This window comes from Balearica regulorum, chromosome 8, assembly GCF_011004875.1.
Source record: "Balearica regulorum gibbericeps isolate bBalReg1 chromosome 8, bBalReg1.pri, whole genome shotgun sequence".
Classification (NCBI taxonomy): domain Eukaryota; kingdom Metazoa; phylum Chordata; class Aves; order Gruiformes; family Gruidae; genus Balearica; species Balearica regulorum.
This window is the reverse complement of record NC_046191.1, coordinates 16,892,834-16,907,789: the sequence shown is the minus strand read 5'-3', so window position 1 is coordinate 16,907,789 and position 14,956 is coordinate 16,892,834. Positions and strand designations below refer to the sequence as shown.

The 14,956-nt window shown below is 33.2% G+C and overlaps 1 protein-coding gene across 1 annotated transcript in view; it reads left to right on the top strand.

Moving 5' to 3' along the window:
• The window catches only part of ODF2L (outer dense fiber of sperm tails 2 like), a 37,603-nt gene extending 23,013 nt beyond the window's left edge, over positions 1-14,590 (top strand). Inside the window, 9 exon segments of the mRNA XM_075759853.1 lie at positions 2,178-2,363; positions 3,704-3,813; positions 4,290-4,425; positions 4,987-5,097; positions 6,250-6,354; positions 9,599-9,720; positions 9,807-9,969; positions 10,780-10,905; positions 12,943-14,590. Coding sequence (XP_075615968.1) covers positions 2,178-2,363; positions 3,704-3,813; positions 4,290-4,425; positions 4,987-5,097; positions 6,250-6,354; positions 9,599-9,720; positions 9,807-9,969; positions 10,780-10,905; positions 12,943-13,071 — 1,188 coding nt within the window. The 3' untranslated portion in view covers positions 13,072-14,590.
• The last annotated feature ends 366 nt before the right edge of the window (positions 14,591-14,956 follow it).

Below are 14,956 nucleotides of genomic sequence, written 5' to 3'. Positions count from 1 at the left end.
TGAAGTCAGTTACTAGCTTAAATCCTGGTGATAATGTTGTTAGTATCTGGACAAAAGCTTGCGAAAGCTTAGTGTTACCTTCATGAAATTAATTCTCAATTTAAATTTACCTCAGCCACCGAATAATGCCTAAGCACTTATTCTTAGCGTGATTGTGACCTCCTGCGGTTATAACAGGGGATAACAGTTGTTTACTTATACCAACAGTGAAAGAAGTCTGTACATAGACTCAGATTTTCTATTTGCTCTATTTATTGAAGGTATTATCCTGGCCCCTCCCCCCCGCCAAGTAGTATTTATTAAATGCCCTATAAGCATCTATATGTTAAAACTGCTTCATGCATATTTGGGGGTTTTATCACTTCATTTTTTGAAGTAGTACTTTTGATGAATCCCAGTACCTGAGACCATCTGTCACTTGGAAAACCACCTATGTTTTGCATTGATTGTGGATAAGTTTGGGGGCCATTAGCAAGACCTATACTGACAGATATCCTCTCATATGCATAATATGCGTATTTTATAGCAACTGGCAAGTAATTTCTTCAATAAGGCTGGCACATTAATGTAGTCACTAGGTAAATGGCATGTCTTTCTGGTCTTTATTGATGCATAACATAATTAAGTGAAGTGTCAGACCTAGACTCAAATGTAGGAAACAAATGCATTAATCAGTCTTACAATTAGGATATTTATCAGTGACTTGAGACAAATTTATTTATACTGCTAGCTTACTTATGTTGCTGTAGTTTGGCAGAAGAATAATAAGTGATATGAATGGAACTTGCACTTACCTTTATGAAAGTAGTTGTCTACTGGTAGCTTGGTCATGTTTTTTCATAAGCTGTAGCACCTCAAAAATAATCACATCTGAGATTCTCCTTGAAGCAGACTCCGGTATTGATTTTATTGTATGTCATCATGTAGCACTTCAATATCTGGTCTCTTTTTCCATTCGTATTTAAATAACAAGTGATATGTACATGAAAAATACCAAAGTCCTGAAATTAGAGAGGTCAGCTCCCTGGACTGGATGGGATCAGTACACTGCCTTCATCAGAGGGATGTAAAAATCTACTTACTCAGAAATATTAACAGCAATAGAAAAGATAATGAGAATTGTAGAACCCAGCTCTCGTCTTGATTGCACTGTATACATTTGATAATACAATTAAATGCATTAAAAATACATGTAATGCAAATGTATTTTTACATGTATTTAAATAAAAATACATTTAATGCAAATGTACTTCGTTTCCTGAGTGCTTCAAAATCAAGTACTTGGGAAGTTATAGTTATTTATCATCCTTATAATGTGTGATTTACTGGTGTGGTTTAAATTTTATCATAGCCTTTTTTAATTATCTTTAAACAATTGTCTGCTGTGGGCAAGGCAGCGCTTAATCTTTTCATTTTGCATTTTCTGCTTTACTATCCATTGAACACAAAATATAACTTTCCATCAAAAATAGTTTCTTCATTAAACAATTCTGTTTCATTAATAGAGTGAGGGCATTATATGCATGGGAAAAAGTCAGAGATCTTGCAAGAGAATACTCTATTGTCATCTGATTACAGACCATATCGTAATACATATATTCAAGAAAAGACCCAGGCCTTTCCTAGCTTCTTGACTTAAAAAATTCAAATCCAAGATCTTAACTTTCATATTCAAATTTCATATGCAGTTATACTGATCTCCAGCCCTAGTTATAGAGCACAGACTACTGCTACATCAGTGAATATCACTGGTAGCATCATTAACATGATATTCTTTACAGAAATCAGTCACTAGGGATGATGAAACCACTTTTATTTTCCTCCTCACAAATGGGTTTAAATCCATGCCATGTCTTCTACATTGAAATTCTGCATTCATTTGCAAGAGCACACAGCAATGGTTAGACTGGTGTCTTTCCCCTACTCCTGCCTGCTTCTGCATCTCCTCAACCTCTTCTCTTGATCATCTTATAATGAGTTTCCCAATATGCGTTTTCTCTTGCCTATTGCTATACATATCTTGGCTAGCTCTTTGAATCAACCACAAGATTTGCGACACAAAGATTATGGAAACTGATTATAAATGTAGTTGCTATACCTGGTTAGGTTATGTTATGTCACAAAATGATCTGTAAGGTATAGAATTTGAAAAGAGTTGATGTTTAATTATGCTGCAGACTCTAGAAAAGAAAATAGCAGAGTGGAAACTTCAAGTTGGTGAATACAAGCACCAGATGTTAGCCTTAAGGGAAACAAGTGAGCAAAAGAAGACTGCTCTGAAAAAAGCAATCAAGTCCCAGAAGCAGAGAGCTGAACACTTTGAAGCAGCTGTGGAAAATTTAACCTCCAGAATAAGAGAACGTGTGAGTGACTATGCCGTGAGCAGTGTCGTGCTGTATTGTTTTAAATTGAACAATTGGGAACCTTTCACCTGTGGAAAATAGGAAAAGTTGTTTGGTCATGCTGTGCTTGTAGCTCTTGTATTTATTTGCTCCTTGGTTAAGGAAAAGGTTGCTATAAGTGATACGCAAACTGTTACTACATTCACTGCCTTTGTTTTGTTAAAATTTAGTGAATGTCTTACGCCATGAGGTTGTATGCTTCAAACTGTAGTAAGAGGAGTGGGATCAGCTTGCAGTTACGCCTCTCCTGATCTTCCTGTTAGATGTTTATGCATATACGCTGACTAATCTCGGAAATGCAGTATACTAACTGAGAATCCATGATTGGGGTTTGAGGTCTTTGTTTTCTCTATTTATCAGTGTATGACATCTCATGTTGATACTTAGCTGTCTGTATCTAAGCTGCTTGCTCTGAACCTTTCAAAATCCATGTACAAAACTTCTTTAATCCAAATTGTTCTTTAGATTCTTGCCCTGCGTATCCCTACGGCGTGTAATTGTTCAAAAATGCCAGGTGGATCAGAACTGTGCTGAGTCATTTATGCCTTATTTAGATTTCCTAATAAGAGTATGTTTTCATACTCTTAGATGTGTTGCCATCATTTTGGGTATGTCAGTATTAAAGATATATTTTTTCAGTTAGTATACTAAGATATGGGTAATAATGGGTTTTATTTTCTTTGATCTTTGTGAGAAGACAGTAGTGGATCTTTAAGTACACTTAGAAGTACAGAGGGATGGCAGCTAACTACTCCTGAATTTCTGATGTTTTGTAGTCACACTGTTGTTTTCTTTCCCCATTAAAGACCTGGTGTCCTTTCAAGATAGCATGTGTTGGTTAATCATCCATGCTTCTTTGAGGGACTTTGCTTAACTTTGCTTTTCTTACCAAGCTATTATTTTTTATTCCTAAAATGTTTTGGCAGAATTTCATTTTTGTATTAATTTATATAATTTATATGTAGCACAGATGTATTGGAGACAAATATTTTTGTTCTAAGAAAATGTTTTCACCTTAAATTTTGAACTACTGTTGCATTCTACAGTTGATATACAGTGCCAGTGTTTAACTGTGTCTCTGCCTTGAATGTAAGTCTGTACTTCGACCTTAAGTTTTTAAAATGTGGGTAGTTTTGCTTATTTTCTTTTGAGATGAGAGAAGTTTTATATTGCTTTGTACTAGGGAGATCTAAGCCATCTTATATTAAATAGGTCTTGTGTTTTGAAAATTTTGTAGAATTAGATGATATTCTTCAGTGGTGTTCTTTTGTTACATAATTTGTAATTCCTATATTCTCTAGGAAGTCAAACTGTCAGAGATACTGTCAGCTTCTGATGTCTGGAAAAACAAGCATGATACAATGGTTGAAGGAAAGACAACGTTAGAAATTCAAACAGAAGATCTTAGGAAGTAAGTTAAACTGTTGGTTTTTTTGCTTTTTTTTGGTTTTGTAGTCACACAGTCTTGATACTTAGTCATGTAGTACTCAGGTGGACAATGTAAACAAGTTTATGTATTCACATTTTAAAATTCTGAGCAGAATTTAGAAGTTGGAAACTAGAAAATGTTTAAGCCTTCTCTCTGCTGAGTTTCACAACTTTTCTTAAAACTTCATTCCCCATACAAGTAAGGAACATGTTCTTTCCCCTGCATACTTCCGATTAGCCTGAACTTGCTAGAAGATACTATCCTGCTTCCTCAGAAGTTTCTTATTTCAATAGATACTGCTTTCTTGGGATGCATAAATGCGTTCTCCCGATTTTTTTTTTTTTCCTTTTAATAAAATAAGAACAATGAAGGCATATTTATTAAGGTACAATTTAATTTGCATAGTGAGAGTTTTGGAAGTATTATATATGATATAGACATTCTTACCTATCTAAAAGGCAGATCACAAGCCTTTTGGCAGAACTGAAAAGAAAGGAAGAATGGAGGAGAAACTCAGATGAGGAAATTCTTGGAAAGCTAAATTTTGTTAACTCTGAAAATGAAAAGATTTACCTTGAAAATGAAAAATTAAAGGTGAGATTATTTTAAATCATTGTTGAATTGCTGTGCATTTCTGATACATTAATGAAATAACCACATTAATTCCCTTTTGGCCTTCCATCTAGAAATCCCAAACCTGTAGAATAAATTTTGCCATCCATTTTTTACAGTAACTCAAAATGAAACAGTGAAAAATTATCAGTGTAAATCTATGGTAAATCTAGGAACAGAATTGTCTAATTATCTGCTTAACCAGGATGCCATTTATTTTACTGTCAGTAGCTACAAAATTGCTTAATTAGAAATTGCTATTTTATGTTTGTAAAATTTTCTTTCAAATTAAAGAATTTAGTTTAGCTCAATTATTAATCTCATTTTTAAAGGGTTTACAGGTTTGATATTGTATTTATCATCCAAAGTAAATATTCTGATGAGCTGACAAATGAACTGTGGGCTATCATTTTTGTTTGACAGGATAAATAATTGTGTAGCTCTCTTTAATGTCTGCAGATCACTTGCTAGTATATCATATTGTAGATTGTGTTATTTTAATAACATACTTAAAATGTTTATATTTTCCATATTTTAATCAAGGCTTCCCTTGCTACATTGGAAAACAGTACTGTTTCTGTTGAAAATGAACTGCTACATCTGCAAGAAAAGGCAAAGCTGCAGGAAAACCTTATTGAACAGTATAAAAATCAGGTGAATCGCATATTTGAAAAGTTCAAGTATGGGTTTTAAATTTTTAAGCAGTATTGAGGAAATGGTAAAGATTTTATTTCTAATAAAACAAATATGTTGTCATGTTGACTGTCATACTGTCGTAACATTGAGGACGATAGGAGAGAGTGCTATTACCAACCATATCCAAAGATAGTCTCCACAATATTACATAGTACACATAATCCTTACTGAATTGTTTGAAGCTCAGCTGAAGCTCATTGAAGCCAACAGAGCTAATTACATACTTGCTTAGAAAAGATTTGCTTCCTAAAAAGCAAGTTGGCAACCCAGTAAACTATATTTAAAAAGTAAAATTTGAGTCTGATGTCTTCACTGGGCATATCCAATGATATTTACTTCTCCTCGGTCATTTCTGTATTGCCACATTCTTAAGAACGGTAAAACAGCACTCAAGTACTATTATAAGAGCTTTTTTCTTTGCATTGGTAGCTCCACATCAAAAATACCATTAAAACATACAAATCAGGCTTAAAATGAGCTTTTTATGAATTCCTTTTTTGTGTTTGACTTACAAATAAGGAATTTTAGAACACTGATTCAAAGTTGTATATATTTCTGGTATAGACACTGCTTCACTGACAGTCTTGACTTAGCTATTTTTAATTTTTTTTTTTTTTTTTTTAATTATTGATAAGATGAAAGACTTGATATTAACTCTAAGTATAACCAGTGTGCCCTGTCGGTGGGACACTTCCCCACAATTAAAGTTGTTGATGGGAGATGTAGTTCCAGGGAACAGCCAACCTTAAGCAGCGAGTGGGATGAAATTCCCTAGCCCGTAGCTGCAGCGATTCCAGATGGGAACTGTTGTTGGTGATACTTGTTATCCGGGGAGACAAGGATAAGTCATGCTGGCTGCTTCTGTAGCGCAACTGTAGTTCATTCTCCATTGTTGAAAATAAAATGTTGATACCAGAGTGCTCTTTACGTGGTTACTCTTTTATATTTGTAGTGAGTAGGATAATGAAAATAAGTAACTTCACATAATGACAAATATTGAAATTCTATTTAGAAATCAAAGGTTTCACTTTATGGTTCATACTAATGATTGTCTTTTATATATTCAAAAGAAACATTGAAAATGTATGTGAAAATTGTATTGTGTCCTAGGTACAAAAATTACAAACTGCAGTAGAAGAATTGAAATCCAGATATGAAACAGTCTTAAATGAAAACAAAAGAATAACAGAAAGCAAATGCTTAGAAGTAGATAAGGTAAGTTTTGCAGTAATAAAGCGTGTTTCCACTTATTAGAAGCCACAAGGTACTGGCTCTTTTGCTTTTTTCTTTGTCCATCTATAAAATTGTTTTTAAATTCATTGAATGCTTACTGACTCTTACTTGTGAGGGGGTGGTTTCTTGGATGCTATGCAATTGTAAACAGGTGAGAAATGGTTCCTAGAATAATGACTTAGGAGTTGGGCTGCTTTTTTAAAATTTAAGAATTCGTTTTATGACTTTTAAAAATGTGATTTTGTGATTGATGGTTTTAAAACCAGACCTCTTGACAGAACAGCTGTGAAAGTTGCATAGGGAAGCAAACCTACTGTAAGACTGCTTTATAGTGTAAGTTGATTGTTTTAACTAGCACTTAGAGAATCTATACAGAGATGAGTTTCAAGTTTTTTCAGCAGATGGAGCCAAGTACATTCTTAAACATCAGAAAACAATACGAAATTGGTAGGAAAATCACTTTCTTCAGTTTCACTGCTCATCAAAATACATATTCTTTTAAGTGATGAAGCTGAGGCAGGGACAGGTTTTGCATTGCCTGCAATGTTCTATTTTACAGAACAGAATTAGTCCTCACAGAGAAGTGTTTCAGATGTTCATTTTATTTTATACTAACTTTATTTTTCAATGAGTCAATTTTAGAGGATCAGAAAAATTTCTCCATTCTACATATTAGCACAGCATTGTGTATGGCTTCAGGTGGCATTAGGTGTTGCCCTCTTTTCAAACGCAGCAATAGTTGTATGGTCAGAATCTTTCCTGTACACTGCTTAGTGTGTCTCTATGCCATTTCCCAAAATATATTGTAGTAAAAGCAAAATAAAAATTTGGGTATTGCACGATGAACTGCTAACACTTGCATAATTTTGTAAATGTTCATTGTGAGTGTTTCTGAGTCTTTAATGAAATGAAGTCAGAGATAGAAATTTCTCCAATGGTGAACTTGTAAATTTGTCTGTATTTTATAAAATAGATGACATTCTGCAACTTGTTTAGCATTTCAGATTTATTACTTATATGGAAAGCCATTAAGTATTACAATAATTAATTTATGGTTTTACACAGGCATTTTTCTCCTGTGATGCTATGATGCAGGTGAGGGACAAAACGAAGGCTGAGTTAAAGGAGTTAGAACATGTTTATGACTTGCTGAAAGCAGCTGAGGAAAAGCAGCAAGGATATCAGGAAAAGCTTATATCCTGGGAAAGGATCCATGCACAGAAATGCAAAACCCTTAGGGAGTTGCAGGTTCAGGTGCTTAGAACATGTTGATTTTTAAAGATAAATGAGAAAATTATGTATAAGAAAGTCTCTGGAACATTTTTTTCCTATTAGTGTGTGTGACAGTTGTGCGGTTTCCTTTATTATTTGCTTCATAAATCAAAAGCTTCTGTAGAAATAGCACAATGCAAATAAAAATATTGCCAACTATTTATGTGAATTCAGTATATGACAAGACTAGTTACTTTTATTTACTTTTAGATTCTGTATCTTTTAAGTGAGTATATTCACGATTCTATTGAATACTTATGTCCTGAGACATGTTACAGTATTCTTCCCTGGAAATACATGTGCAAGTCTAATTATTGTTTGTATCTAGTGGAATAATTTAATTCCGCATTCATTTCTGTTTTAATGACTAATTTATAAACCAGACAATATTTGCTCAGATAAATAGTCATAAATTCTATTGTTGATGATGTACGACTTTAATATTTTAATGATTACATTGTATTGGTTGATAAAAAATATTTTTAAAATATGCTTTAATAGGATCACTTATATTTTCAGCAAGATTTTAGCACTACTGCTTGTATTTTCTCTTAAGCCTAAATATGGCCATTCTTCACCTTTTTTTGTCATCAATTTCAATGGCAGGGCTAAGTTTGGGGGGGGTTCTGTTGTTGTTTGTTTTTTTTTTAAAAAAAAAAGTGTTGTTCAGTTAGAAGAGAATACTCTGCTAGAACAGTGAGTCACTGTGCCCCTATAGACTTTATATGCTTATAAAAAATAGCTCTTGATTTTCTTGTCTTAAATTTCTTCTCAAGATGATCTCTACAGCATCAAATTTTGTTCTTGTTTGTATCATTTTAAATACTCCTTCCAGGAATGCTAATAAGCTCATAAATCCATCTTTGCTTAGCAAAGTATTTAAGCAAAAATTAATTTTGAAGTGCATATATAAAATGATATATGTAATGTTACTCTAACTACATGTTTTTCTGAATAAACGCAAAAAACCTCTTAAGTATAATTAAGTAGTTGGGAGTATAATCGCTAGTCTGGTGGAACAACAGTTAAATTTCAGTATTAAAGTATGCTGAAATAAATTGCGTCCTTTAGAGAGTTTCACCCCTGATCTTATGATCAGAGTTTAGGAAAATTCCTTTTCAAATAACTGGGCCACATGCAGAAACCCTTGTCTGGGTTCAGCTGGACCAGGACATCAGTTTACTGCCCCTCTGCTGGAGGTTTCTGCTACTACCAGTCTTCTAGCTGGACAGCCTGTAATTCACATAAGCAAAATCAGCCAGATGAGCTCAAATTACTGGACAGAGCTGCCTGAGAGAGTCCCGTGAATGGTGGAGGTTGCCTTTTAAGTAATGGTGCCAGCAGGCTGGTGGTGTGGCTATTAGCTATTGCTAATCTGCTGTTGATGGGTGGTAGCAAGGGCAATAATCTCATTGATATTCTTACGAGATTTAAAAGAAAACGTGTAACAGTTTGTCAGTCTGGATGCTGAACAGGTGAAGACAGTTTGGGTTATTTTCTTTTTTCTTTTTATGAACTTGATTGTCTTTTTTGATATTCACTACTTTCTGAAATTCTTTGCCAGTGCTACACTGTTCTTCTGTGATATCTGTATATATATGCGGTATTATTTTTATGCTTCTTGTGACTACAGTGTGAGGGACCTTATTTTTGCTGGAATCTAAATCTTGAGTTGAGGTTCACAAGGAGGTAGACCTGGCCAACTACTAATACACAAGGCTGCATGAGCAGCATATGGATTTTGTTAGGATTTCACTTTGCTACAGAGCAGGTTTTCAGTCTTAAAGTGTTCACGCAAACTTTTAGTCTGCTACTTTGGCTGTATTTTCTTTGTTTTAAATACAAGATAATGTTTACTTGAATATAATATAGTGTTTACCTGAGATTACAGTTAAATTACTTGATTGGATTTTAATTGGGAATCTTACTTTACTCTGTAATATCCTGTACACAGGTCTCTTCAGCTAGAAACGAATTGTCATTTTCACAAGAGGAAGACAGTGTAAATTCCATGGGCAGTCATTCCTTAGAAGAAGAAAACAGTAAGATTCAGAAGAAATATGAAGACCTTAAACGGTAACTTTTAAAAAATCTGACTGCAATTAATTCCTACACTTTTGTGCTATAGTGAATTATAATGCATTAATCTGTTTTGCGTAAAGGCAATTAGAAAAGTTGGAATTTCAAAATGAAGAACTTGCTTGTCAGCTGAAAAAAGATGATGAGAGTCTTCAGTGCAGTAAATTGCAGCTTGAAGAGAAAATTGCAGAATATAATGGATTAACCAGACAACTGGAATATGCCTTGGAAGAAGGGAGAAAAATGGTATTGATAATTTAATACATCTCTTAATCTTGATTGCCATTTTCTATTTTAAAATAGCATTAAGCCCAAATGTGTTTAAGAAAAGATGGGACAAGATTATTTTGCATGTAGGGAGCAATACTGAAAAGTTACTGGGAATTCTGCATGTTTAAATATGAATTGCAGAATTCAGCTTCTTTGTGGAATTCAGATCCTATTGTAATGACAAAGTTCAGTGGACCAACATTTCACTATCATTTTTTGGTGACAAATCAATATGCTTTAACTGCCTAATATTAAATCCCACAGATATGGCAAAATGTTTTAGAGGAAGGCACTGCACACTTTCAATATTAAGCAGAGATTTGTTATTTGTAGAAAGGAAGCAAACAGTAAATCAAATGAAAGAGGAAATGTAGGAATTTAGATTGGCATGAATTATATTAGTTTAATCAGAAAATTTGTATGAAGTTGTAATTTCTGTCTCGGATTAATCATGTTGAAATAAACTATCTGAATTTTCTCAATACTGTCTGAGGATATTGATTTGGTTTTGAAAAAACAATGTTTGGCTTAATTTACAAATGAGATACAAAAGTGTTTCTGTCCCTATAATATTACATTTTTTTTCCAAATTGAAACTTCTTTCAAATTTAGCCGGAATATTTCCCAGGTTTGTTTAGTTTCTGTGTATGGGAAATAACGAAAGTATTAGATCACAGAACAGGAAATACGAAATAGAGCTATTAATGCTAAGGTATAAGAAAATAATTTGGTTTGGGCTTTAAGTGAAAGTAAATATACATCATTTCTCTCTCATTACTGTTACAGGTGGCTGAAGAACTAGAAAAAATGTCACACAGAGAACAAGCTCTTCAGACAAAAATGCTCATTCTTGAAACTGAAGTGAGAGAGAAGCAAGAAGAGAAAGAACAACTCCTCTGCATATTTCACCGTGTGAGTAAATAATACTGTTTATGACTTAAGAAATTACTTACCGCATCACCATTTACATAAAATTCCTTTTACTGGAAAACCACACTTTTAATACAATTGATACACGCTTCAGGGAACAGCAAATTAATTCAACTTGACAATATGCTTTGTATATTGACATTTCTAATAGGTGTAACAGATGCCCAGTCTATCTTACTAAATCACTGGAATAAGATTGAGTTTACATCTCTTATTCAATCCAGTTTTCCCAGCAAGGCAAAAATGAAAAAAGTTTTGATTAAGTTCAGATTAATCATGTTCAGTAAGCAAACCTAGATTTGAATAAATACGTAACAGTTCCATAACAACATAGTGATCTCTTTTTTTTTTTTTTTTTTTTTCTTGAATTGATCCAGAAATCTGATTTGACTGGAATTTGTGAAAAAGCTTCAGCTTATATACCAGTATTGCACATAAATGCAGTTATTAACAAAAGAGATATTCTGATATTTCAAAGTGTCAAGCCTTTAGATGCCCAAATTTAGATATGCTGATACTTACCTATTCAGTTGAGCCACAGTCTAAGAAGGTATTTTGGATGAGTAATATTCTCTGAGAACAAACAAAAAAAAAAGTCTGCTTTATTGTTTTAGCTAATCCAGAAAATTTCAGCACATTTTCTATTAATAAAATGTCAGACATATCTGAATTCCCTAGACTAGTGATGGCATATAATTTGCTGTACTCGAAGTTTTGATACAGTTAGAGATTTGTCCTGTGATCAGTGATAATAAGCTACAAAGCTATTTAAAATAAATATGAAGAAACTAGAAAGGTTTACTGTCACTATCCTAGACTCTCAAAAACAATATTCTGACTTGAAGTATTCAAGATTAAAATCAAGCCAACCTAAATGCAAATTCCTATTCAAGAATCAAAGACGACATCGGACATATGGTTCTGAATTCAGTATGCTTTTATTTTTATCTGTACAAAGTGTAACTTAATGTCTGCATAGTTCTATTTTAAAATTATTTAAATTTGCTATTTTCAATCAAATTACCAGCATATTTTAATTTATGAATAATTGCTTGTTAGTTTTAAATCCTCACACCAATGGCTAAAGGCAAAGAAACTCTGAGAATCAGCAGTCCCAGATAATAAGAATTCATGTCACTTGGCCAGAACACTCCCGTTTATCCTTCTGTGTCGGAAATAAAGTATATTTTTCAAACGGTTTCCATTTTAAACTTACATTTGAAATATAAATGTGAAAGGGATATATGTCGGAGAGCAGAACTGTTCTAAATTAATTCCTTGCTTTTTATTCCAATTACATTTACATATAACTGAGAATGCATTATGGAAAATGATAAAATGAGCTTAGTCCTGTTGTAGTGAAACTGGAAACAAAATACGATGGTGAAGTTAACATTATTCAGTTATTCCTTCTAACCTGACCAGTTTTTTTCTACGGCTAGATTTAAATCTGGAAACTATAATTCCATTTTTTGAAGTTGAATTTACTTTAACCAACTAGCATCTGAAATCTGTAATAGATATAAAAGGAAATACCTGAATATCTGTAATATTTATATAACAAATGATCTATGATGTGCATCAGGTATGGAACTAATGAGCAGGTACCGTTGCTATCAATCATCTTTTTTAAATATGGAACAATAGGCATCAAAAACCATGTTGCATCAGAGATCAATAACAGATGTTTCCTTGAAAAATCAACATGAGAGTGTTAAGTCCATAATAGATTTAAGATGCTAGATATCTTTCATGATAAAAATTCAGATGATTAGTTTTTATGTTTCCAGGCTTTTTTTGGATTATAAATCTATTCAAACATGTTCAGTTTGGTCCTGGCTGAACATAAAAATCTTCAATATTTTGAGGTCCTTTTGAGAACCCTTATTTTTATGGAGATTCTGAAAACTTATGGGTAAATAAGTCTTGTAAAAATTAGGTACTAGTTGTCTTGCAGTGTTATTTTAATTGATTTGTATTTTATTGCTAAGTTGCATTGCATTTCTCTTTTTTCTTTAGAATGAAAAGCACCATGAAGTATGTTTGAAAGAGCTGGAGAACAGCCTGCAGAAGTCAGAGAACAATACCCAGAGCATCCAGAATTATGTGCAGTTTTTGAAAGCTTCATACGTAACAATGTTTGGTTGAATTCTTTAACTTAATTTATTTCAATAATAAACTTTTCAAGATTTAGCAAAATCTTGTTGTAGGCAAGGCTGTTGAGGCCTTACAGTATTTTGCAGGACTGAGTACTATAATGTTAATTCTTCCCTAGGAAAACTTCTGTAGTGGGCAGGGAAAAGCAGGTCAGTCATTACTGTATATCCTACTGGCTGGTCACATATGGAAAATTTACCTGGTATTACTGATATAAAGAGTTGTATTATTCATGGAACAGAAGTGAAAAGAGAAGACTGCGTGGCAGTAGGGACAGTTGTAAATTGGTCTGTGGATTTACCATGTGTTAAGGCCTGTGATGTAAAATATTACATGTGGCCTTTTAGTCCATGGTAAGTGCAGATGATCACGGATTACCTTTCAGTTCCCGTAGGGAACACCTGTGGACTGTTTGCATAGTGATTTGCATATTTTAATTATTAATAATTATATAATATTTAGCAGACATTATGCTTCTGTTACTGTAGAAATCTAGTTGCCCAAGATAATGATATCTATCCTATTAAGACAGGCAAGAATTTCACGAGCATTAGGTTCCCTTCCTGCCTTCCTCCTGTAGCTTAGCACCAGCACAGCATGCACTGCTGCACCGCACCGAATGGTGGCCACCGCGAGGCTGTCCCATCCAGCCTTTTTTCCCTGCGTCCTGTTATGATCAGGAGTATACTACAGTAATATTTTACAACTATAAGTAGGAAAGTATTTTAGATATAATTTAAGCTGTGAACATGTTGATAGGCCCTTTCACGGTGACACAGCTCCAGTAAGGTATTTAAGTGTTTATCTGTGCTTGAGTAGAGGAGCTGCTCTTCACTGAAGTAAGACTGACTTATACCTCAGGTTAAACACAGGTAAATGCTCAGCTGACACAGGGCTAATAGAAAAAACAATTCTGACTGAGAAAGTAATTGTTTTTATAGATATATGCTTATAGAATTGTGATATGTTTTTTGAAAAGTAGCACATTCAGATAAGTTAAATATATGTACTTTAGAATTTAGTGTATTTAATATATATATTTTAACTGAAAATATAAATTGGTTCACACACAGACAACACCTCTTTGTTAAATGTATTTCATTGTTATTTATAATGTGTAGAATGTTGATGTTCTTTTTTCTTTTTTTCCAAATGCTTATCTATCCTAACAAATACTGATACGTGATAATGATCTGCTTGTGTGCACTTTTAAAAAATAATTATCATTTATTATATATGACTTATATTACTAGCAAATATTTCTGTTATATTTTTGAGGGTTTTGCATCACACACATGTACACTTACGACCATATTTGTATTAATTTAATTCTGTTTGTGCTACTTATATCAAAACCTTTTGAAAGATCTGGGATTATTGAAATTGCTGACAGCTTCAGGTACCTCTTTACTGCCAAATGTCTGCAAGCAATAAATTTTGGATATGTAAAAGTATATGTGACTTGATTCAGCTTAGAAAATTAGAAATCTGTATTTTTGTATTTGAAACTTTGTATTTGTATTTTTTCAACCCATCATTTCCATTCTATTAATCTAGACTTTCTTTCCTTTTCTTCATGTTTAAGCACTGGAATATAAATTTTTGATCTTTAAGGTCTTAGAAATTTCTTAAAAATGAAGACAGTGTTTTCCAAATTCTTTTATGGCTCTTCATTACTGATTTTCTTTTCTTTTCTTTTCTTTTTTTCCATGGTAGAAATAGGGCTACTAGTCACAAAGATCACTTATTTTTTCTCAGTTGCATTTGGGAACTGGTGTTAGCTGATTATGTTATTTGCATTTTAAATTTTGTTAGCTCAGAGACAGGAGTTGCTGTGGATTTTAATAATGAAATTATTTTTCTAACTACCTAAGGA